Consider the following 26,399-nt stretch of genomic DNA (forward strand, 5'->3'; position numbering starts at 1 on the left):
TTACCAGACATAAGCAGGAGAGTCCTAGGGAGGTTGCCACTTATAAAGGGCTGGCAGAGGGAGTGTTTCATAAGGAATTTGCAGTGAGCTCACAGCAACATCAGCCCCAAACTATCAAATAACCTGGGCTGTAACCAGAACATGGATAGAGAGGTTGGTCCCATTTAGTGCACACTATGTGTATCAGTTGCATTGCTTTGTGCAATACATCAGCTGTATTTTCTCAGATGTATGTGAGAATTTAGAAATGAGAACGTGATTAAGATAATGATATGCAAAAGTGGCTGTTCTGTCTTTATAATGGCAGTTTGCCAGCCTGAACCTGTCGAAAGCTCTCTTGCCAAAGTTTTGTTCTTCTCATAATTCGGCAAATATTCCGTTTCCCACTGGAAGTTTCACCTGGTGAATGTTCACCAACACAAGGTTCATTCATCACAACTTGTCATTCTCTCCTTTTGTTAAACTGGCGATGCTGTGACAAATTTAAACTATTGCCCTTTAGTAAATATGTAGTGAAAAAGAAGAGTTAATTTGCTAATTAGAATCACAAGGAGACGCGGGCCTGCAGGGGGGGCAGTGGGTTGAGTAGATGTTAGGGTGGAATTATTTGAGCAAATGGGTTTCTAAAGAGCCTTCACTTTCAAATTAAGCCCTAATTTGCAACTAATAATATCTGCACCTAAAGAACAGATCTGACACAGCCGTCTGTTTATCCTACACCCACAAGTCTGTCTACAGCCGTGCCATTGTTCAGTGCCAGACAACAAATGTATAATCTAGTCCCAACACTTAAAGGAACAGTAACACCAAAAAATGAAAGTGTTTTAAAGTAATAAAAATATCATGTAATGTTGCCCTGCACTGGTAAAACTGATGTGTTTGCTTCAGAAACACTACTAATAGTTCATATAAACAAGCTGCTGTGTAGCAATGGTGGGAATTGAAAAAAGGCTATATGGCACAGGTTAGATAGTGAATAACAGATAACACCATTATATTCTACAGAGCTTATCTGCTATAACCGGAGCATTTTCTCCTTTGAATGGCTGCCCCCATGGCTACACAGCAGCTTATTTATATAAACAATAGTAATGTTTCTAAAGCAAACACAGCAGTTTTACCAGTGCACGGTAACACTGCACTAGATGTGTATTACTTTAAACCACTTTCATTTTTGATGTTCCTTTAAAATGGCCTCTGTTTGCCCTCCACTTGAACACATACAACACGCAGTACAACACATCAGTTATTTCCATCCATAAACTGGAGTTTGTGTGAAATAAAGGCTACATCTTGTATGTGCACCTTTGCAAACTTTTTATTGGTATTTAAAAGTCCCTGTTTATGTTGGTTTGTCCATACAGCTGAGTATTACCGGAAGGCAACATTTGCATTGATAAAGCTGAAAAAAAGGAAATAACAGCAGTGACTCAGAGGCAGAAGGCAGTGAGAGAACTTGTTCTTGGAGCAGGGCTGTACCTTTTCTTCTCAAATAGCCCCACTTTATGTCAGGGAGTATCTTGGCGTTAGCTGTGAATTCATGGTTACCTCTCCTCCAGTCTTTAGGATGTTAACAGACGATCTGCCCATACCGAATAGTTAAAAGCGAGTTCTTGGTAGAATGTATCCTCTTTGCTGCATTAGGAATCAACAGTGCAACAAGGGGATTCATGTTCCCTATAACCACACTGAAACACAAACCACAATGCATTTCCAGTCAGTGGTCTCTTGGCAGTTCATAAAGCAGCCGTGTGAAGGACGGGGCAGTATTGCACTTCATTATTCGTAAACAATGACTGTTGATGAGAAGAGGTCCGATTCTAATTGTCTCCAGGCCTATGTAAGCTTTTCTTTTGGGGTTGTATCATTCAAGCCATAAATCTCAATTTGCCAATTGTTTAACTTAAAAACAAAAAAAAAAGGCCAGATTTGTCCAGTGTTTGCAGAGTCACATGTTGAAAAATTGCTCTGCTTAATACATCATTCTCCCCTTTTTTGTATTTTCCTCTGCAGCTGCACAGAACATGCGACGTATAGGACAACAGGCAACATTATATTGCATAGGGATTACTGGAAGGAAAGTATTATAGATTTACTTTGCATGTGTACGTGGCTGGATCAATGTCAAATTAATGGAACTAAACATAATACTAGAAATGCAGCACCCAGGGATTGAGGCAGGGTGCAATGGCACCTTATTATTGGCTAAGGACCTGACCTAGACCCCTGAACAACACAACCCATATCATAGTATGAAGAATAAGCACCGCTTCAGCTATATGGGTTGTTTTGTGCTTCTGTAGATCTAACAGTTCAAGGATGTCTGCCTTATGTTTATATTAAAAAGGAAAAAAAAACCACAGGGGTGGGCAGATGTGTGCAAGTTTAAAATAAATCCTACTGTTGATGGACTACGTAAGTGATTCCTCCTCTTATTAAAAGGATATAAAAATCAGTCGATCCAAGCACAGCCCTATGTCTAAGGTTACAATTGCATCTGAAGTTAAAAGTCTTTTTCCCTTGTGATAGAAAGATCAGTGTTCTCATACAACAGTCTGTTTTTCTCTCATTCAACTCAATCTAAGACTTTTTTTTTTTTAAAATACAGCAAAGGGAAAAAAAGAAACAGATATACAAGAATACAAACTCTTAAAATGACTCTGAGAGCTGAGACTGTGCAACACACTGGCCTTGCTCTGTGGACTACAGACTGTTGATATCTTAGACATATATTTTGCAGCACAATTAGATGTGAAATTAAATAAATATCTGTTTTTTTAAACAAAACAAAAGTGTGGTTCTGAGCTCTGGAGTCCCAATGAGTACACAAGGCAGTTTGGCTCATGTTTTTGTATTCACTGCTTAGTGTCCTTGGTTGGTTGGTTGGAGCGGATGCTTCTCGTCTCTCCCCATACTACGTAACCCTGCAGTGGTCATCACGTCTGGTGAATCTCATGGTACATGAGCTCTCTGGGAATTGGGGTCTCTGGGCCATATATTTTCCCTGCTCTCCGCTCAAAGGCGGCAACCATCTGCTTTACAACTTCATCAAAGAAGACCGTGGCCAACTGGGAATGAAGCAGTGAGCGGAATTCAAAAGAGATCTGTATGACAAGAAAAGAGTGTGAGCATCTTTAATAAAATGTATACAGGTGACTACATTTGATAGGCCATAACAATCATAAAGCATTTCTAGCCCTGCTCAATACACAAGGAGAAATAAAGCCCTGGTCATCAGAAGACTTGTTGCTAGATGTGAATCCCTTGCATAAAGCCTGTAACAGCTCTAATGTATTTTTCCTGGAGTGAACTCAGCAAGAAATCACCATGTATTTCCCAGAAAATACCCTGTGATTGTTAGCCTCTTGTTTCACTATTACAGCAGCAGTCTGATCAAGACCATGAGGTGTTAGTGTAGCAATGCTGCAAAGATATTGGAACAGGCAGCCAACTAATTTCATGCCACAGTTTTCCTTGGTGTTAAAATCACTGTTGCAGCCACTATCTTTATATATTTGTTTTTAAGCATGCAAAGTAAATATTGAGCAGCCCAAGATTTTTAGCTAAAATGCATGTTGTATGTAGGTGTGAGTACAAAACTAAACTTACCGAGAAATCTACAGTGCAGGTACGAGGGTATCCAGGGATGCCAGGGCTAAATCTCCAGATGCTCTCAAGGTGATTAAAGAGACGTCCATCTGTACAAACAGCCTGTGTAAAAAGAAAAAAAATGTACAGAGAATCAATATTACTTATTTATGTAATTTTATACACACTGGCAAACACACATTCACAGAAACACTCAGGTGCTTACAGTATAAAGAAGCAGCTCTACTACAGTGATTTGTATCTGTTGCTCCATGAGTGAGAACCCCTAACAGTCCCATAACTGCACCACAAAAAGTTTCCTATATTACTTATTACCGTAACGTGTGGAATGGCTGCTAAGCACCTTCATTTGGCACACTGCACCCTAAAGCTCCCCATAGACGCGACGATTCTTCTTGCCGAACAACCGATTTTAGCGAAGTCCGACCAATCCTTCGAAATTATCGTGCGGTTAGTGGGATTCGAACGATCGTACATCTTACAATTTTTCGGCCGACATCTGTCAGGAAATTGATCGGCCAGGTTAAAAAAATATTTGTCGGTCCCAGTACAATCTCTCTATGTTTGCAGGGCCAAGCAGGCAGCTCCCCTTTGTTTTCCTGGCAAATTGGTCTTTTTAGTTGATGGTAAATTCTTACGATCGTTCCGAGAAAATTGTGGTCTCACGATGAGGATCAGTTCTTTTAAAAATCTCAACATCTATGGCCAGTTTAAGTCAAGTGGATCTTACCAGAGTTAAATAGTAACCCTTAATATTGTTACCAGTTCCCACCCAGCCCAACAATAAAAAATAATTTATGTAAATAGACATACTTGAAAGAGGAAAGAGATAGACTTGCCAACCACTAGGTCTGAAAGCCCTGAAGCGAAGCTCCACAGCCAGAACCTAAGCTTCACGTAGTCCTCAGCTCAATCAAAAGCCCAGAACTGCAGTCAAGGCCAAATTAAATGTGTCGACAAACATCTTACACATCTGCAATGACCTGCCCACTTTTAGGAACAAAGAGAAGTAGAAAAATGCATGGGAGAGTTAGAGGACCCCACTAGAATGGTTTAACAAACTCAGCAGAAACTCCAACAGCAAAAAGTCATGATGGAGAGGAGGCTGAAAATTTGGAGCAAGGCCCACTACAAATATATTAATTGTTTTGTGCTGTGTGTCCTGTATTTGGTCTGAATGTAAAGAGAAAAATATGTTTTTTTGTACATCATGACACTTTTCTTATCCAGGGATGAAATAGATAGATACTTTTAGCTTGCAGCATTTGAGAGGTATAATTTCGCTATTTTGTGATTAAGTGTGTAGTACAGTGGCACAGTTGTTAGCACTGCAGGAATCTGTTCACTTGCTTTTTTTCACATTCCAAAAATACATAGAAAGCTTTACGGGCTACTAATAGATTAATTTGCAGGTGTTTGTGCGAGGTAGGCTCCACTGGGGCAAGGACTGATGTGAATGTTGTATAATCAAAGAAAACTGACACTTTAGGTTCCTTTACCTCAGAAAACCAATCCCCAAGTTTCTGTACCAACCAAAATCCATTCAATTAGCCTCTGTTCAGAGCAACATTAGAGAAGAATTTTTCCTATACTTATTGTCACTCCTTGATCTTTTGCAATTACCTTGGACACATCAGTTCAGCAACTGAAACAGATCAATATTTTTAAATGCCCAGGAAGTAAAATGAACCCTGATGTATCCAGATACATGACTGTAAAACTGGAGCCTCTTGTTACAAGTCTTAAAACATCACTGAATACTGGCACACTGGGGGAGACCAAGTGACTTAAAGGAGAAGGAAAGCTCCAAGACAGTTTATTGCCTACAGATTAGCCACAATAGTGCAAGCTAGAATTCTATATTTATTCTGCAGAATGCTTTACCATGCCTGAGTAAACAGCTCTAGACACCGTCTGTTTGTTTAGGATAGCAGCTGCCATATAACCTTGGTGTGGCATCACTTCCTGCCTGAGTCTCTCCCTGCTCACTCATAGCTCTGAGCTCAGATAACAGCAGGGATGGGAGGAGGGAGAGGAGCAAACTGAGCATGCTCAAGCCCTGCCCTGGAGGTTTCAGCTGAAAACAGGAAGTCTGATACAGAAGCCCATGTGTACACAATAGAAGGAAAGAAATGTGGTGTTTCTTTTGACAGAAGATTCAGAGCAGCATTACTCTGAGGGTTTACTGGTGTATTTATATAGACCTTTCTGATAAAGCTTACTTAATTTTAGCCTTTCCTTCTCCTTTAACAAAGTGAAATACTGTTGCAAATTCATATGTTTGCTTGACTTTAGAGTTCAGAGAAAAATACTATACCTATTCCTATGTAAAAACAATGCACTGAAAAGAGCGGTTATAGTTCTCTCTTATGACATGGGGAGCTTCACATTGTTCCTTTATTACTTAGTCTCATAAAAAGAAGCCTTAATAACATCTACATTGCTTGGCAGTAGGGTTGCCACCTTTTCCAGAAAAAAATACCGGCCTTCCTAAATATTTATTTTTTACCCCTATCAATAACATTGGCATCAACCATCTTTTTTACCGGCCAGGTGGCAACCCTACTTGGCAGTCATCTGATGGCACAGTAAGATCTTCAAGAGAGCCCCGCTCTTATAAATAACACCTGAAAGAAAGCAGCCATAATAGGAACTGGGCCAGCAGGAGATTTTACAGCAGTGTGAATCTCCCATAACCAGACCCCACTGCAGGTACTAAGAATGCAGTCCACAGGCAGCATGCTTTCCCTAAAAATTTGGAAACCTACAGCTGGGCCTTTGTGGCCATATATCTTGGCATGTTGCTTCATACGATTTTATAAGTGGCCATGAGAATCTAAAGAAATTCAGCAAAAGTTGCAGACTGGAAGCAGCTAGGAGAAGAGATGTGCCCTTCTCAATGTATCTGACCACTAATATCCAACACAATGGAATGTTATCATCCCCTGTATATGTTGACATGTGTTCTCAGTGTATATACAGTATTTGCTAGCAACTGTCAACTTACTATAACTCACAAAACTTTCATCCACATTTTATTGTTGAGGAGTCAAGCCCTACAAGAATCACATAGTCTGGTTTGCCAAGTACATTCTTAAGAATAAACCTTGTTCCCAGCAATCAGTTTGAATGGGAAGAGACACTGCTGTTGCATAATTACATATCCATTAGCAAATTCTACATTTATATGGGGTAATGTTACTTAGATCAGTTACATAGAATTGGCAGGCTTGTGTAGGGAAGGATAGCTGTTGCACGTCACTTTCCTGCTTCCAGCAGTCACAAGTACTTTATTCTTGGCCCAAAACATGTGACCTTGCAATATACCTTCCATTTTATAAAGGGTAAGAAAACAAGCTGGACGCTTTCCAAAGTATAAAGACCAATTTAGATTTATGTGCACGCAAGGAGCAAGGGAGCACAAACAAGTTCTCGTTACTGTACAAATCTCAGGGACTTACAAACATTTTAACCTGATGAGTAGTAGTACTTGAACACAAGCAACTGATCTGAAATCATTTTTCTTGCATGTGTTTTTAGTCATGGGGGGAATGTAACACACCCATATGTGAGGACAGCGGCACTAAGGATGCACGGCGTTTACTTATCTAAAAATGGCTTCCCCCAGCAGAGGTGAAGGCTAATAGAGGCCACACTCTAAATAGGAACCATTGAGCCCTCTAGCCCCCCCCCCCCATACTGGGAAGGAGCTCTCAGTACAGGTGTCTATGTTGATGAGCAATGGCACTAGCTTGGACAGTTAAAGTGTTTCATTCAACATAAAAAGTAAGCGCATAATGAGCAAACTGGGGACCTGAGACTCCCAATATGAAGCTTCTGTTAGAAAAGTACTACTGTTTCCAGCATTCAGAGTGTGGGCTCTGTTAGTTGTCTTTAAGGGTGCAGAGAGAGCAGGATTTAGTTGAATTCTTTTAGAATTACTTTAGAAAATATGTAAGCTCACATGCCATGTCAAGGCTCCTTTAATGAGGGGCCTTGATGTGGCACATGAGCTTATATAGTTTGGCCAAAATGTGGGAATAATAACTAAAATTTAAATCTGAGCACTGGCAAACTTTTTTTTTTTCTCTTTTTCGAAAATTACATCTGCCATATGCCGGCCAGTGCACGATGCATCAGCAAATGAGATAGTGCAGCACCTCTTTACGTTCCCGATCTATAGGGCTACTAGAACAAACAATCAGGACAATAGAAAGTCAATTGGTCAGAACAGCAGAAATCTTTTTGAGCTGCTGGAAATTCCACCATCGATCTGAGGAAAGCAGCAGTAATCCTTTCTGCATATATATTCCAGTCCACTCACTACAGGTAAAACTATACCTACAGAATGAATACATAACCAAAATATAGTTTATGATATTGGAATATATATATATATATATATATATATATATATATATATATATATATATATCTATATATATATATCTATATATATATATCTATATATATATATCTATATATATATATATATATATATCTATATATATATATCTATATATATATATATATATATATATATATAATATCAGTAAATATTGCCCTTTCGTATCTTTTCCCTTGAGCCACCATTTTATGACGGTCAGGAAATACTGCAACTCTAACTATAACAGGAAGAAGTGTAGGACTAGAAGACAGAACACCATTCATTCATTGGCTAATGTGACCTAACGTGTATGTGTGCCCTTGGTTTGTTTGTGCACCTTGAATCGCATGGTCCCATGCATTTAGATGCATGCTGCAGCCATGCATCAATTTATGTGCAGCCATGCATCATAATAAGTTGCTAATTAGCCATGCAGGCTGTGGATTCCATACATGTGTCCAATGGCACATACTAGATGAATGAAGATGAAGCAGGGGTTTATATATATACCTTCCAGACACTTTTTTCAGTTCAATTGTTTTCAGATTATTCCCCAGAAATTAAGACTTTTCCAATTGCTTTCCATTTGTTTGTTTTTTACCGTTTTATCAAAATCAAAGTTTAATGTCCCTGTCTCTGGTGTTTGAGTCTGGCAGCTCGGTAATTCAGGTGCAGATTCTAAAGGGTTACAAATTTTAAAGCACTGCGTATCTTGACAGTGCTATATAAATAAATGATGATGATAATTTTGCTACATTAGTGGAAACATTTCTCAGCAGCATCTCTGAAGTATTAGTAACTATTGTATCAATTGTAACAGATCCCTTTAATGAAATACAGGGATTCTGCTCAGCAGGGACAAAGATAACAAATGTACCAACTTAATGTATCTGTAAGCCCTCCCAGAGCTGCTTTAGAAGGCGAGAAATTAAACTTTACACTTCAATATTAGAAAAAGGGTCACACATAGAAAAAGTCTTTATTTGTGGTGATCTATCGTAAACCAACTGAACAGTGTTTAAATTAGTCAAGTAAATGTCTGGGTGCAATCCTTAAATGTATTATCAGTGTAGTCCTTAAAAAAAGGGGCACTCACAGGTCTTATAACTAGAAACAATCTGTTTAATGTGGGCACAAAACGTAGGCACAAAACTAACGTTTCGACTGGGACAAAAGCCTTTCTCAAAGTGATACAACACTGCAAAAAACGGTATATATACAGGATATGACAAGTGGGGGGGTGTCAGGCAAGGGCTGCGTGACATGTAGCCAGTTCATTGGCTAGTGAAAGTCTATACTGGAACAACTTCCAATTAGGTGTTTACATAAAACAGAATATTCCTTGATTTAGATCATCAATACTACAATCAATACTCGCAACAATGTAGACATAGTGTGATAAAAAGAGCAACCAAAAGTGCCACTAAAAGTAATTGGACAGTGTACTCCACACATAGAGCCCCAAGTGGGATCACAACGGACATGGTGTATAAGTAAACAAATATAGCCGAAAATGAACCTACTGTATGTGTTCTTCCACAGTGCCAGAACTAGAGCGCAGTTAAAGGGGACCCGTCACCCAAACAAAATTATCCAAATCCTATTTTATCATGTTAGTCAAGCAAAAAAAACTTTAATTACACTGTATAAATTATTTGAATATTGTTTCCATCAGTCTGGGAACTCATAATTATAGCAGCCAGGCAGGAGCCATTTTGTGGACACTGTTATTAAGGCAAGCCTTGTATCATCTTAGAATCTTGTTTGTGCACCAGGGGACAGGGACCCAATGTCCATCCCCATGTCCTGGCTACACAATTAAATCGTTAAGAGAGCTGGGGGGAATGTAGGGAGAGCAGTGACATCTAGGAAGTGCTGAATGGAAAGTGAAAGTAATTGTCAGCCCTGCCTCTATGCCTAGGCATAGAGGCGGGGTAGGCAATACTTGATTGACAGCTGATATTTTTAAATGAGTTTACAACAGCTATGAATGCTTTAATGAAAAAAGAAATTGGATTTCATATTTAATTTAAGAAGGACCTTTATTATATAGATTTTTATGTCTGGGTGACGGGTCCACTTTAAAGGAGAAGGAAACAAAAAAACTAAACCACCTTCAATATGTTTTCCTTCAGGCTCCCCTCCTGAAACGCCCCAGTAAAAACGCTGAGATAGCTGCTGCTTCTGTGCACCAGCGTTCAGAAGTTTTGCCCCTTTTCAAAGTTTGGCGCCGCCATTTTAGAGTTGGCATATCATTCCCGCCCTGCGCTCCCTCTCCGTGACCCCCTCCTGTGACGTACTCTTAAGCGCATTCAACTGCACATACCTGCGCTAACCTAACAAGCTGTAAGTGTTACTTCAAGAATTACTACAGACCTCAGTCAGAGAGACCCGATCACTGGCTGGCTTATTTTACATTCCCCTCCTCAGCTCCTGCGCTCGCTCGCTGACAAACTGTAAATTAAAACCAGAGCGAGCGCAGGAGCTTCAAAGCTTCCCCTAATAGCCTAGCAACAGGAATCTGCATCGGCTATTGGAGTGAGAAAGAATGAGGTGGGGGGGCAGAGAGGTCAGCAATGACGAACAGCTGCATCACGTGACCACTTCGTCATTGCTGCACAGGGAAGCCAAAAGGCTCTTGTGCGCATGCGCAGGGCACTGCTGGGAATGATTGTGCGTGCCCTATTTGGAAGGATTTCTGGACATCAGACACGGTATGCTGTTACATACATGTTTAATCCATGTTCACCCAGTGAGGGATTGCTTGGGGTTAAACATATATACTCTTCTTTGGCAACACTTAGAGCTTAGGTTGATTTTTGACTTTCCTTCTACTTTAAGGTCCTTTAAATGCGTAAGTGAGCTATATTACCGAACTGAGAAATTTTTACAGTATTTCCATCACACGGTTGCTAGCGATGTAGGTCCCTGGATACCGACACAACATGGAGGCGGTACGTCCCTCAACACCGACACAGCTTGGATGCGGTACGTCACTGGTGGCACAGCCGCAAAGAGTTTGCAGGTTCGGAATGATTGAGAGATCACGCTATTATTCACAACCCGTATGGGAGTACCAAGATGGAAACGGGTGCTCTCACTGACCCACTGACCTGCCATAACATCAGAGAATATGGAACAAACCGACACAAACTTGACACACAGAGATTACCCACTGGTAAGCCAACAAAGTGTCTAGTTTGACCAGTATGAATATGCGGCATTGTTATAATAATAATGTATGGGGAACAGCGAGCGAGGAAGCGCAGTAGCACCTGGACAATTGAGCACACTGGAGGCACAAATCTGCAGAGACAGTTGAGCGCACTAATGAAGGGGCATGATCGCTTGCTCCAAATTACTGTAAAAATTTCCAAGTTCGGTAATATAGCTCACTTACACATTTAAAAGACCTTAACAGCGCTCTAGCTCTGGCACTGTGGAAGTAAAGAACACAAAGGTTCCCTTTCGGCTAGGTTTGTTTACTTATACACCATGTCCGTTGTGATCCCACTTGGGGCTCTATGTGTGCACACTGTCCAATTACTTTTAGTGGCACTTTTGGTTGCTCTTTTTAATGACACTATGTCTACATTGTTGCGAGTATTGATTGTAGTATTTATGATCTAAATCAAGGAATATTCTGTTTTATGTAAACGCCTAATTGGAAGTTGTTGATTGGTTCATTTCAGGGGTAGGCAACCCGTGGCTCCGGAGCCTCATGTGTCTCTTCATCCTGCTTGCTGCAGCTCAGTGTTGTGGTCACGTCTATACAGCCCTCGCACCTGCTAGCGGCTTAAGTGTGCGACCGCAGAAAGCTAACGGTTAGCTTACCGTGATCGCACACTCAGGAAGCCGCCAGCAGGTGTGAGGGCTGTATAGACGTCCCAGGAGTGACAGGCAAGACCGAGCCACAAGAAGATGATTCATCATGGTCATAACCGCGGTCACACACTCAAGACAAGAGAGGGAAGATCAGCATGGAGCTTCAGAAACAGAAGTCACATTAAACAGATGAGAACACTAGCATTTAATAGGGCTATTCAGTGTTTAATTTATTTCAAAGTAGCCCTACATATACACACTGTACTTCTGTTTGTTGTACTCTGTTGTTGTAACAGTTAAAATCAAAAAAGGGTTAAAACTTTTAAAAGTTTATAAGCTGTGTTATGTTTTGCGGCTCCAGACTATTTTTCTTTAGTGGAAGAGGGGGCAAAATGGCTCTTTTGATAGTAAAGGTTGCTGGTCCCTGGTTCATTTGAATGGTATATAGACTTTCAGTAGCCAATGAACTGGCTACATGTCACACAGCCCTTGCCTGACACCCCCCCCACTTGTCATTTCCTGTATATCAACCGTTTTTTTGCAGTGTTGTATCAATTTGAGAAAGGCTGGTGTCCCAGCCCAAACTTTAGTTTTGTGCCCACAAACAATAGATTGTTTCTAGTTATAAGACCTGTGAGTGCTCCTTTTTAAGGACTACACATATATATTAAGATAGATATGTGTGCATACAAAAGTGTGTATGAACTACATATTTATATTTTCATTTACACCTATACACACACACACACACACGCAGTATTATGATGGATATTTTTATTACAGGTATATGAAAAGGAACAAGCTTACCTTAACAAGGTGTGGACGAACTAGAGTTAGTATAGAAGTATATCTCTCCAATATGGGAGGGAAGCCAACTTCTAACTGTGCTTTAGCATATCCAGTGCGCTTGGAAATGACTGTAGATTTTTTACACCAGGGCACAAACAGTTTGTATTCTTCCACATTAGACACCACTTCATACATCTCCTGCATGGAGTACCTGTAAATTAGGAGACACTTTTGTAGGAACACATATTTAAATCACACACAAAACAAAATGAAAGTTTAAGATATAATTCTCGTGACTGACTCTCTGTACTGTGGATACATTGGGGCTGACCTAGCATAGCGTAAAACTGGTCTTACATTAAGTAACTTGCATTACACTGATCAATACTAATTGATGAATGTCACTGTGCCACAGCACATCAAACACTGATGTGCTGCTTGGCTCCACTTCTATAAATATATCTAGTGAACATTATACAAACAATTCTAACGGTTTTAAAAATAGGATTTCTTGAACTTTCACATAGTGTATAATGATTTTAGTTATTATTGGTGCCCTTTAACACTATGATCATAAGAGCAACAACATATTGCCTTACAATACATCTGCCAGTTCATGTCAGAGTTGATGATACATTCCCGGATTCTAATTAATATTGTGGAAAATAGCTTTTTCTTCAATGTATTTTATCCTGTAACCTCATAATACAAGATTGTTATGTTTTACTCCCTTTACAAATAGAACACTGTGGTGAAACTCTCCGCTTAACTTAAGCCTGCATTTTCTCTCATACAATCTAACATTGACCTGCCAAAGCAGTTAGTGCCTAATAAGGGATTAACACACAAACCATAATCTCTGAGCAAAATATGTACATGCATAAGACTCCTTGACAGTGGCCAGATAAGCATTGGCAGAAAAATTGCAGACATTTTGTAATGTTTAACATCCAATCATGTTTTCTGACACAGCTACCAGTCATTTTATTACTGGACACACTCAAGGACATACTAACTCTAATTACATAGAAGTTGAAGAGATAAGAAAGGTTAACCAATGCAACACAAACATCATTCAAGTGGTACAGTGTATATTAGTGTGTGCATGGAAAAAGGATGACGGAAATTATTAAAGGAAAACTGTATCCCCCAAACAATGTAGGTCTCTATTAAAAGATACTGAGTAAAACAGCTCATGTGTAAAACCATGCTTCATGTAAATGAACCATTATCATAATAATATACTTTTTTAGTAGTATGTGCCATTGGTAATCATAAATAGAAAATTGCCATTTTAAAAAATAAGGGCCGCCCCCTAAGATCGTAAGATTCACTGTGTACACATACAAACCACATGTAAGGTCACATGAGCCAATTAACAGACAGAGTTCTGCCTTTTGCTTCCTCACTTCTTCCTGTTACAGTTAGTGTTGTAGTATTTCTGGTCAGGTGATCTCTGAGGCAGCACAGATAGAGTCACGAAATGGTGGTTCAAGGCAAGAGATGTAAAAGGGCAATATTTATGTAAATATATATTCCAGTTTGGTAAGATTCTTTAATATGTCATTCAATTTGATATAAACTATCTGTTGCTTAAGTATTCATTTTGCGGGTATCGTTTTCCTTTAATTAAAGTGGACCTGTCACCCAGACATAAAAAGCTGTAAAATAAAAGTTCTTTTCAAATTAAACATGAAATCCAAATTATTTTGTTTTATTAAAGTGTTCATAGCTGTTGTTAACTCATTTAAAAATTTCAGCTGTCAATCAAATATTGACTGCCCCTCCTCTATGCCTAAGTATAGAGGCGGGGCAAGCAATTACTCTCACTTTCCATTCAGCACTTTCTAGATGGTACTGCTCTCCCCACATACACCCAGTTCTCTTAACCATTTAATTGTGTAGCCAGGGCATGGGGATGGACATCAGGTCCCCCATTCTGGTGCACAAACAAGATTCTGAGATGATACAAGACTTGCCTTAAAACAGTGTCCACAAAATGGCTCCTGCCTGCTTGCTATAATTATTTTTTCCCAGACAGAAGGAAACAAGATTCAAATAATTTATACAGTGTAATTAAAGTTAATTTTGCTTGACTAACACGATAAAATAGGATTTGGAATAACTTTGTTGGCGACGGGTCCACTTTAAAATATAGAGAGATTTGTTTTGGTTAATCAAATCCATAATCCTTAGGGTGGAGGCAGACGAGGAGATTAGTCACCCAGCGACAAATCTTCTCTATGCGGGCGATTAATCTCACCAAAATGCCTTCCCGCCTGCAAGAATGTGAATCGCTGGCAGGATGGCATACGAATTGCTTCGAACTTCGGAAATCTGAAACGATTCGTATGCCAATTGAAAAAACAAAAGTATGCTAAATGTGACATTATCCCAAGGATTGCTCCAGCCAACACTTTTGCAATGTAAAAAAATAATTACCCCATAATTCTACGCTCGGAGTACTCCTTCCTCTTGTTAGTTAGTGGTCCAGTGAAGCTCAGAAAGCTGCGACACTGTTGAATACATGGACTCCCGATATCTTGTACAGCCCTTTTAGAAGTTCTTGTCATGACAATGCCACAGGAAGCCAAATGTCTACAAGACATAATGAAAAATATATTTAAAAAAAACAAAACAATAGTTTACCAAAATCAAATAAAAACCATGATCATGTACTGAATATATGTCAGAGGTTAGACAAAACATATAGTGAAGTTTTACTGCATCTAGAGGTACAAAAATGTATTCACATGTTTTGGGACACACTGCGTTTTTCCTACAGCACTAAGAAATTACTTTATCAGCAAGAAAAAGATTGACCCCCTTGTTTTTAGACTTTTTGGTACAAAATGGGGTGTTGTGGGTTTTTTCATCTATACATGTCAGGAATCTCCATGACGCTATACCACTTTGGTATCGGCATGCTTGCCACATCTAGGGCTTTTCAAAACGTCTTGCATATGATAAATGTTTACGATATATTATGACATTTAGAGTGATGTATCTTATTTCAGAAGTGGATTTAGAAATCCACTTCTGTGGGTTCCAATTTGTTCTCTTTTCCTGGGGACTGGCCCCAGTGCACACATACTTTCTGCAATAAGTCCCCAAGCAGTAGTGTAATCAGGCCCCGAATACTACAATCAGAGCAGGATAGTTCAGGGGTACAGGTACGATACATGAAATTGCCACTACAAATTTTGTAATTGAAAACCCTTATGTTCCAGGATATTTCACACTTTGAAGTTCCTTGAGGTTTTAGAACCCAACGGTGCTCACTACAGATACACTGAACAATGTACTGAACAATGTACTAGAAGATGCAATATCTGATTACTTGTATACCTAACCCCAAACTGCTGTTCATTTTTAGATCAAAATCATTCAGTAGGTTTGTTAGGTCTGAACATGAAGAGGTTTATGGGTTAGCAAAAGCAAAAATAGATTCATAGGGTAAGGCTACACTGTAATCTTAAACAGATACAAAGAAATCCTAATTTCTAAATCCTAATTTGGTCAGTGAATTGACCAAACCTTAGCAGCCTGCGCTGAAAGACACTACATATAAAAACTACCAGGACTATTACATTGGGCAAGGTTCAAGCAGGCTTTGAGGCTCAGTGTGAACAATACTGAATGACAAAAAAAAAAAAAAAAAAATCAGCGGTCAAAATTTATTTTGAATTCATTTTGATTTTTTGTTGTTGTTATTATTAGGGTCAGCGACCCAACAACCAGATAGATGTTTCAGTTGCAGGCTGAAAATAGGCAGAATATGAATGCAAATAAACAATAAGGATTTAAAAACATTTAGAAGTTAAAACATTTTTGAAAATCTTGCTGTAACATATTAAAAGTTAATTTAAAGGCCACGTAACACGGACATTAAAAGCTCTACTATAAAAGTCATTTTTAAATTAAACAATCACAAATGTATTTATTTATTTATTTTTAAAACATCCATACCCGTTATAGACTCATTTAAAAGTTTTAACGAATGTGAAACTAATTGCCTGCCCTGCCTCAATACCTAAGCCATAGAGGTGGAGCAGGCAATAAATGATTGACAGCAGAGATAAATGTATTTATAACAGGTATGGATGTTTTAATTAAAAGGATTTGGAATTCATGTTTAATTATAAAGATTTTTATGTCTGGGTGATAGGTCCCCTTTAATGACAGCAAACATGTATTTTATAACTTTTGTTATGTACATTTGAAAGAACTGCAGGTAAAATCCAGTGCAATGCTAGAATATCTGAGAAGAAATAATATATGCAAATATTACCTGTGTCTAGCAACAAATAAAAAAGCCACTGTCAATATAAAGTACATTAACTACCAAACAAACGCAATTATGGGATATAACAGAAGGGCATGGCAAAAACGTGGCAAGCACCCAGGCTCCGAGATCTCACCTTGATGTGACCCGCGATAACTCAGCAGAGAAAGAGGCTCTAGTTCCATACAGAACTACACTGTGCCAGCTCTTCCCAAATGAATAGAATGTTCCCCTATCAGTCACATGGCCTGATGACCCCATGGACATAAAGTGGCTTAGACACGGAGCATCATATACGCCTGACTTAAATGGAATGGGCAGGGAATCGTAAAAATTATACACTATAAAATATTACACAAATTACATATTTTTAGCTTAGAAACATTTTTGTTAATTTCTAGAAATGTCTCCTCTACTTTTTCCTCTGAGTCATCAATGAGAAACCTGTGAAAGGGTGAGCATCAATGGAGTAACTACCAAGGGAGCCAAATGGGGCATGCCAAGGGGGAGACGGGTTATTCTCAGGGGTTGCCATGAGTCACATGTAAAGTGAAGAGGGCCCAAAAATGTTTAAAGGGAACACAAACTCAATATACTTTCAATAAACATTTTTATGTTATTTATAAAATAAACCTGCAACTGAAAGAAGTATTTTTCTCTCCAATATAACACTGCTAGTGCTGCCTCTTGAAGCCTTACAGCATCCAATAGCAGTTATCATTACAAATAACTTCAAAACCACTGTATATTACAATTTATATCATATGCACGAAAAAAAGATTGGGTTTACTACCTCTTTGATTTGCAGGGGTCCTGAGGCAGGAAGTTATGCCCCGACTGAGCATGCTCGGTATGTGAAAATTTAGTTTTATAATCTAGGAACACAAATCAATTAACTAGGTGGTACAGTTTATATGGAGGTGTCTTATGGTACCAGCTAAAATACAAAGAATGTGTAAATGTTTGCTATGCAACAGAGTCTAGGGTACACAATAGTATCAGTTGTTTGATCCAGCTGAGTTGAACTACTTTTCTAAATAAGGGTGGACTGTTGAAGGCAAACATCCTAAAGCTGGCCATACATACGTCGGCAAACAAGCAAATCTCTGCCCAATATGCCCACCTTCTTGTTGTGAGAGAAGGGCCCAACAATCTGGACTACGGATTGAGGGCCACATCCTCGTTCCGAGGCGATTTTTTAACCTGCACAATCAAAATCTGCTCAACTTTCGGACAGATATCGATCGGGGATGCCCATCGGAGGGCCTCATTCACAGCCCAATAAACTGCTGACTTAATCTGTCGGCAGCTTATATAGGCTTGTGTATGGGGGAGTTAACGCTTGTGGCTTCTGGGGCTCAGTGGGTAACTTTGCTGCTTTATAGCACTGGAGTCCGTACTAGTTTCAGTTCCAGCAAGGGCACTAGCTACAAGGGGCCTGTATGTTTTCCCAGTGTGTGGCTTTCCGCTCACACTCCAAGAGCATAAAGGAAAGTTATTTGGCTAATGATAAACCTAGTTTGAGAGACAAGGACTTTAGATTGTAAGCTCCACTGGCACAGGAGCTGATTTGAATGATGCTTAATCTCTGAAGTGTTGTGGAATATGTCAGCACTATATAAATAAAGGATAATTGCGATTATTGAGGTGGTGAGAGTTGCAGTTTGGCATGAGCTGGGTTGCCACAGATTGAAGATCTCTGCTCTAAACTACCAAGCGCTTCAAATGGCTAGAACATGAAACAATAATTACAGAATAAATGTATATTTGTATTTATAAAGTGCTATAAAACAAATTTAAAACAAAAAAATACATTTAAAACAGTTTTTCAAGCTTAGTCCCCTTTTCTTTAACAGTTTACAAATATTGCTGATTTTCTGCTCTACAATATATATCCAGTCATGAACAGCTGAGGAACTAGACTATAAGAGCAGAAGAAGACAACAAGAAATGGCAAGTATATTACCCGTACATGTACACACTGATGCATTATGTTTGCACATTCCTTTTGATCCTGTAAAGCCAGCTGTGCATCAGTCAGTGTTTTACAAAGGCTGAGAGTTATTTACAAGGCATGGGAAGAGAAAGTGACCAGTGTCAACATGGGATACTACATTCCCAGGCACAAAAATAAAATTCCCCAGTGCAAAATAGAAGGAAATTAGACAACAAAGAGGACCACAGGCCAAGCACTTTTATACAGGTGACTTCTAATGTTCTTACACTTTTGTTTTTCCAGCAACGACATGGTTATATAGGTGAGCAGATGTAGCTAGTTGTTATGAAGAGCTAGCAGCTTTCTGTCTTGCAAGCATCGCATTAGGACCAGCAATGTGTATTACCCAGAGATGCTGGCGTGTTTTCCCAGAGAACACACACGCCTGACTACAGTCACCAGGACTTATATGGGATATAACAGAAGGGCATGGCAAAAACGTGGCAAGCACCCAGGCTCCGAGATCTCACCTTGATGTGACCCGCGATAACTCAGCAGAGAAAGAGGCTCTAGTTCCATACAGAACTACACTGTGCCAGCTCTTCCCAAATGAATAGAATGTTCCCCTATCAGTCACATGGCCTGATGACCCCATGGACATAAAGTGGCTTAGACACGGAGCATCATATACGCCTGACTTAAATGGAATGGGCAGGGAATCGTAAAAATTATACACTATAAAATATTACACAAATTACATATTTTTAGCTTAGAAACATTTTTGTTAATTTCTAGAAATGTCTCCTCTACTTTTTCCTCTGAGTCATCAATGAGAAACCTGTGAAAGGGTGAGCATCAATGGAGTAACTACCAAGGGAGCCAAATGGGGCATGCCAAGGGGGAGACGGGTTATTCTCAGGGGTTGCCATGAGTCACATGTAAAGTGAAGAGGGCCCAAAAATGTTTAAAGGGAACACAAACTCAATATACTTTCAATAAACATTTTTATGTTATTTATAAAATAAACCTGCAACTGAAAGAAGTATTTTTCTCTCCAATATAACACTGCTAGTGCTGCCTCTTGAAGCCTTACAGCATCCAATAGCAGTTATCATTACAAATAACTTCAAAACCACTGTATATTACAATTTATATCATATGCACGAAAAAAGATTGGGTTTACTACCTCTTTGATTTGCAGGGGTCCTGAGGCAGGAAGTTATGCCCCGACTGAGCATGCTCGGTATGTGAAAATTTAGTTTTATAATCTAGGAACACAAATCAATTAACTAGGTGGTACAGTTTATATGGAGGTGTCTTATGGTACCAGCTAAAATACAAAGAATGTGTAAATGTTTGCTATGCAACAGAGTCTAGGGTACACAATAGTATCAGTTGTTTGATCCAGCTGAGTTGAACTACTTTTCTAAATAAGGGTGGACTGTTGAAGGCAAACATCCTAAAGCTGGCCATACATACGTCGGCAAACAAGCAAATCTCTGCCCAATATGCCCACCTTCTTGTTGTGAGAGAAGGGCCCAACAATCTGGACTACGGATTGAGGGCCACATCCTCGTTCCGAGGCGATTTTTTAACCTGCACAATCAAAATCTGCTCAACTTTCGGACAGATATCGATCGGGGATGCCCATCGGAGGGCCTCATTCACAGCCCAATAAACTGCTGACTTAATCTGTCGGCAGCTTATATAGGCTTGTGTATGGGGGAGTTAACGCTTGTGGCTTCTGGGGCTCAGTGGGTAACTTTGCTGCTTTATAGCACTGGAGTCCGTACTAGTTTCAGTTCCAGCAAGGGCACTAGCTACAAGGGGCCTGTATGTTTTCCCAGTGTGTGGCTTTCCGCTCACACTCCAAGAGCATAAAGGAAAGTTATTTGGCTAATGATAAACCTAGTTTGAGAGACAAGGACTTTAGATTGTAAGCTCCACTGGCACAGGAGCTGATTTGAATGATGCTTAATCTCTGAAGTGTTGTGGAATATGTCAGCACTATATAAATAAAGGATAATTGCGATTATTGAGGTGGTGAGAGTTGCAGTTTGGCATGAGCTGGGTTGCCACAGATTGAAGATCTCTGCTCTAAACTACCAAGCGCTTCAAATGGCTAGAACATGAAACAATAATTACAGAATAAATGTATATTTGTATTTATAAAGTGCTATAAAACAAATTTAAAACAAAAAAATACATTTAAAACAGTTTTTCAAGCTTAGTCCCCTTTTCTTTAACAGTTTACAAATATTGCTGATTTTCTGCTCTACAATATATATCCAGTCATGAACAGCTGAGGAACTAGACTATAAGAGCAGAAGAAGACAACAAGAAATGGCAAGTATATTACCCGTACATGTACACACTGATGCATTATGTTTGCACATTCCTTTTGATCCTGTAAAGCCAGCTGTGCATCAGTCAGTGTTTTACAAAGGCTGAGAGTTATTTACAAGGCATGGAAGAGAAAGTGACCAGTGTCAACATGGGATACTACATTCCCAGGCACAAAAATAAAATTCCCCAGTGCAAAATAGAAGGAAATTAGACAACAAAGAGGACCACAGGCCAAGCACTTTTATACAGGTGACTTCTAATGTTCTTACACTTTTGTTTTTCCAGCAACGACATGGTTATATAGGTGAGCAGATGTAGCTAGTTGTTATGAAGAGCTAGCAGCTTTCTGTCTTGCAAGCATCGCATTAGGACCAGCAATGTGTATTACCCAGAGATGCTGGCGTGTTTTCCCAGAGAACACACACGCCTGACTACAGTCACCAGGAGACTCTGGGGGCACCAAAATGACATATGACAACATTTTTAATTCAACAGCTTATCAGCAGCCAATACCCAGCAATCACAGCGCCTGCTTCATCTTAATTACATCTGTGTGGCCATGGGTGTGCCAAAATGGCGACAGTTAGACTAGTGCTGCCCACCATGCAGCTCAGGATATGGCAAACTCTTTATTTACTTTGTAGTAGGCTGCATGACAATACAAATGCATATATATATATATATATATATAAAAATCCGAGAAGCTTGAGTGCACACTGGGATTTGATAAAAATATAATTTTATTAGGTTACATTAAAACTGATCAGTTTTAATGTTAATAAAATTATATTTTTATCAAATCCCAGTGTGCACTCAAGCTTCTCGGATTTATACACATATGCCTATATGAGTAGCACCTGGGTGCCTTTTTGGAGTTCAGATCACGAAGGACTTTTCTATATATATATATCTATCTATATATATCTATATATATCTATCTATATCTATCTATATCTATCTATATATATCTATATATATCTATATATATCTATATATATCTATATATATCTATATATCTATATATAGAAAAGTCCTTCGTATATATATATATATATATATACTAAAAATATATATATATATATATATATATATATTTTTTTTAGTGTGAAGGCCCAAGGGGGTCAGGAGAAGAAATGCAGGCCTCATCCTGTCCGCTTTATACGCTGCTGCACGTCCACAGCTGAGGAAGAGGAAGGTTTTTTTCCTGTTACATTCCTGTAACTAGTACAACGATGAGAAGCAGGGTTGCCAGGTCTAATTTTCAAAACCAGCCAAAGTCAGCTACGAAACCAGCCCGAAACCAGTCACTTCAAAAGTAGCCCAAAAATAGCACAATATGTGCAGCGGAAAAAAAAAAAAAGTCTAAAAAAATAAAACTAATATGTGAAAGTTTTTTCCATTTTTCTCAAATTTTTTCCATGAAGCAAAATGGCACAGATTCACCTGTCACCAGCGGTGTAACTACAGAGGGGGGCCCAGGAGGTATAGGGGTCCCATGACCACACAATTTCAATAAATATTGTTAAAAAAAATGTCTAGATATTTTTTTGGTGGCCAAAATTGTCTGAAATTGAGGAAAAAGCCCAAAATCTGGTAACTCCCGACTTCTACACAACTAGGGTTGCCAAATGCCCGATATTTTACCGACCCGGCCGGTGAAAATGATGGTTGATCCCAATGTTATTAATAGGGAAAAAAAGACAAATATATTGGAAGGCCGGTATTTTTTTCAGGAAAAGGGGGCAACCCTACACACAAGTCCAGGTCTGGGCAGAGAATTAAAATAGGCCCTGGCATTTCAGGTACATAGAGGCCCAATTAGCCCCCGCCAGCCTACTAAATACTGACTTTCTATTGGACCTTATAGCTAGAGTTGCCACCTGGCCGGTGTTTTACCGGCCTGGCCGGTAAAAATTATGGTTGATCCCAATGTTATTAATAGGGAAAAAGGATAAATATATAGGAAGGCAGGTATTTTATCCAGAAAAGGTGGCAACCCTACTTATAGCAGCCCCTCTGGCATTTGCCAGAACGCACAGATTGCCAGTCCGGGCCTGCACAAGTGAGTCCCATTGCATGCTGGGTATTGTAGTATTACATTAAACTTGGGAGTTGGCAAATTGTTTAAGAAAAAACTGCATTACCCAACATTCATTGGGAGACACCGGGTTAGCACATTTGGGCAAGAAAAAAAACAAACTTTGGCTGGCTTCCAGACTACAAACTAGCTAAAGGCCCAAAAAGTGTTCCAAATCCGTACCTTGAATAGTTTGTACTTTCAAAACCAGCCTGGGCTTTAAATTAGTAGCCCAATTTGGCTGGAAACCCGGCAGCCCTGATGAGAAGGTGACATTCGGCCTAGAGGTTTTCTAGGAGCGGCGGGAGCGGCCGATGTTACACTACAGACCTTCAGCAGCTGCGACTGGGAGCTGTCATTTCTCAGCAGCTCGGGGCCCACCTCTAGTGTATTTTGAAGGTTATTTACTCACACATATTCCCTCCATTAACCATTTGTCCAAATACGGGCAGTGCGAAGGGGAAAGCCTGGCCTCCCAATACAATATAAATAAAGACTGTAATTGTAGTACTGATAGACAGCACCTTAAAACCCCACGGAACAGCATAACACAAAGACCAACAGCACTTTACAGCTCCATAAGGGGATTCTATAAATATTTTATATATGTATATATATATATATATATAATCCACACGTGACTACCCCGAAGGCCCCGCCCCTGCACCGCGCGCCCCTTCAGTAGACCCATTACCTGATTGGGTGGCGGTGCGCTCGCGACCGGCATCCCCGGAGCCCCTGGAATGTCGCGAGGCCGACAAAGTCGCTGAAGGAGCGCGCACCCAGGCCAGAGAAGCGGGTTGCAGTGGAGGCGGCCATACTTTAGAAAAGAGAACCAGTGGGCGCTGGGAGTACCGTAGAAACCGGAGTTCCTCAGGAAAAGGTCCGCTTCTCTGCTGGACCCCTTCGCAATCTGACCTCGGAGAAGAAGCCGGTTTCGGATCACCACTGTCATAGGCTCCTACGTCATGCAGTTACCATAGCTACCCGACGTGACGTCTTACGTGAGATCAAGGGAGAAGGCGGCACACTGTTTGTAACAGGACGCTGAATGGCTTGATGGGAATTGTAGTTCGTACGTTGTTTCATAATATTTACTCGATTCCGCTGTCATAGAGATACCTGGTACGTGCAGTACTACCTCTTGTGTCATGGAACTGAAGAGCTGTTGCAGGACGTGCAGTCCTTGTCTGTTCATAATTTGCTTTATTGTTATATAACCTTGTCATGGCTACAAGTGCCAGCTGTCTCTAATTCTGAATATACGCTCTGGAAACGGGTTTTTTCAAAAGCTGACGCACTGCAAAGCAGTTCTCTGATTTCATGGGTCAAAGTCATTTGAGAACGTCTGCTTTGAGTGTGTGAGTTTGAAGTTTAAGAGAAAGAATTTGGTATTGGGGAGCAGCAGCCATCAAACACAGGGGATGGTGCGCAGGGTCAAATAGTTCATATATAAGAGCAAGGAGAAATGGAAGAGCTGACCAACTGCACATTCCCATCCATTGGCTCCAAAGCTCGTGTGAAGTAATAAGTAACACTTAGGGGCACATTTATCAAGGGTCGAAGTGAATTGAAGGAAATTTTTGAAGTAAAAAAATTGGATACTTCGACCATCGAATAGGATACTACGACTTTGAATTTACTTTGACTTCGATTCGCAGTAAAAATCATTCGACCATTCGATAATTGAAGTACTGTTTCTTTAAAAAAAACCGACTTCAATACTTAAACCTGCCGAATTGCTGTTTAGCCTATGGGGGACCTCCTGTGTGTTTTTGTTTCGAAGGATTTTTTGGGAAAATCGTACAATAAAATCGTTCGATTAGAAGTACGGTCGCAATACAATTGTACGATGTATAAAATCCTTCGAATTCGAATGTCGGAGGATTCTATTCGATGGTCGAATTTAGACATTTTTTCTACTTTGAAATTCGACCCTTGATAAATCTGCCCCTTAACCTTTAATAAATCATTAAAACCAAAGTCTAGAGTGCAACATTAAAATGAAGGTTAGGTATAGGAGGCAATCGATGGGTTTAAGGGGTAATGTGCTATTGCACTTATACAGTAGCTCTAAAAAGTGACTGCTAGTCGAAGGTGATCAAATGGTACATTCAAATTGTCTCCAATAATCAGTGTGAATGTCGATGAGGTACGCCAAAAAAATGCCCCACACTGTGCCAACCCCTTCACCCATGTCAGGATCCCTCCCATATAGTGTCAGGTTGAGCAATTTAAACAAATAGCTAGCAATGACCTGAAGTCGTACCAATGCGACACACGTTCAGTATATTAAGTTTGCCTCAGGCACAAATAGCCGGAAAGTACCAGAGCCCTCGGATCATAAGAGTCTCCAACCCCTTCACCCACCATGAGTCCCTCCCGATCCAATTTCCACAATCACCCTTCTCAGTCCCTATCAGACGCCTGCCTAACCAAAAACTAAACTGCGCCTGATGCGCGTTTCACCCGCCAGTTGCGGGCTTTGTCAAAGCCCTTTTAAAGTTTAACCTCGATGTATACTACTACAAATAGTAGTAGGGTCTTTCTTATTAAGGGGTCTCTTAGTCAGTTGGGTCAAGTACATTGTACGGATTTCTTATTACAGAGAAAAAGGAAATCATTTTTAAAAATTATTTGCTTAAAATAAAGTCGATGGAAGATGGCCTCTCCATATTTTGGATCTTTCTGGATAACGGGTTTTCACATAAAAGATCCAACACCTGTACTTATTTTGGCGGACCATCCTTATCTGGGGAAACAGGTTGGTAGCCCAATTTTTCCTGAGCTCTTTGGCGATTAGCCCCGGCAAACTAAATATCCCACACAAGATAGCTACCTGCCATGCCTTTATACATACATTACAAACAGAACCCTGACTCCACCCACTCCCACAGAATACCATCCCCTTTTTGGGTCCACATCTAGGCTGTAAAACCTGGCTGGACTTCTGCCTTTCTGCCCCAAGTCCCTCCTAGTATTTACACAATGATGTGCATTTCTGTGAACGACACCTGCCAATATTGTAAACTAATTGACTTTAAAGGGGTTGTACACCTTCCAAACACTTTTTTCAGTTCAGTTGTTTTCAGATCGATCCTCAGAAATAAAGACTTTTTTCAATTACTTTTCATTATTTATTTTT

The 26,399-nt window shown here is 39.8% G+C and overlaps 1 protein-coding gene across 2 annotated transcripts; it reads right to left on the bottom strand.

Annotated features, from left to right (window-relative positions):
• Positions 1-1,296: 1,296 nt before the first annotated feature.
• On the bottom strand, positions 1,297-24,238 carry coq10a.L (coenzyme Q10A L homeolog). 2 transcript variants are annotated; one of them, NM_001093112.1, is given in 5 exon segments: positions 1,297-3,104; positions 3,610-3,711; positions 12,629-12,821; positions 15,053-15,208; positions 23,949-24,238. In NM_001093112.1, coding segments are annotated over 5 exon segments (744 nt in total). In that variant the 5' UTR covers positions 24,074-24,238; the 3' UTR covers positions 1,297-2,936.
• Positions 24,239-26,399: the final 2,161 nt, after the last annotated feature.

Source organism: Xenopus laevis, chromosome 2L, assembly GCF_017654675.1.
Source record: "Xenopus laevis strain J_2021 chromosome 2L, Xenopus_laevis_v10.1, whole genome shotgun sequence".
In the NCBI taxonomy this organism is placed as follows: domain Eukaryota; kingdom Metazoa; phylum Chordata; class Amphibia; order Anura; family Pipidae; genus Xenopus; species Xenopus laevis.

Excerpts from the sequence above, each read along its gene's own strand:
- coq10a.L (XM_041581018.1), bottom strand. The coding sequence starts at position 23,801 with ATGCTGTTCCGTGGGGTTTTAAG. Across the intron at positions 15,209-23,778 it reads CTGTTCCGTGGGGTTTTAAG|ACATTTGGCTTCCTGTGGCA; the intron begins GTGCTGTCTATC and ends TATGTCTTGTAG. Across the intron at positions 12,822-15,052 it reads TCCGAGCGTAGAATTATGGG|GTACTCCATGCAGGAGATGT; the intron begins GTAATTATTTTT and ends CCTAATTTACAG.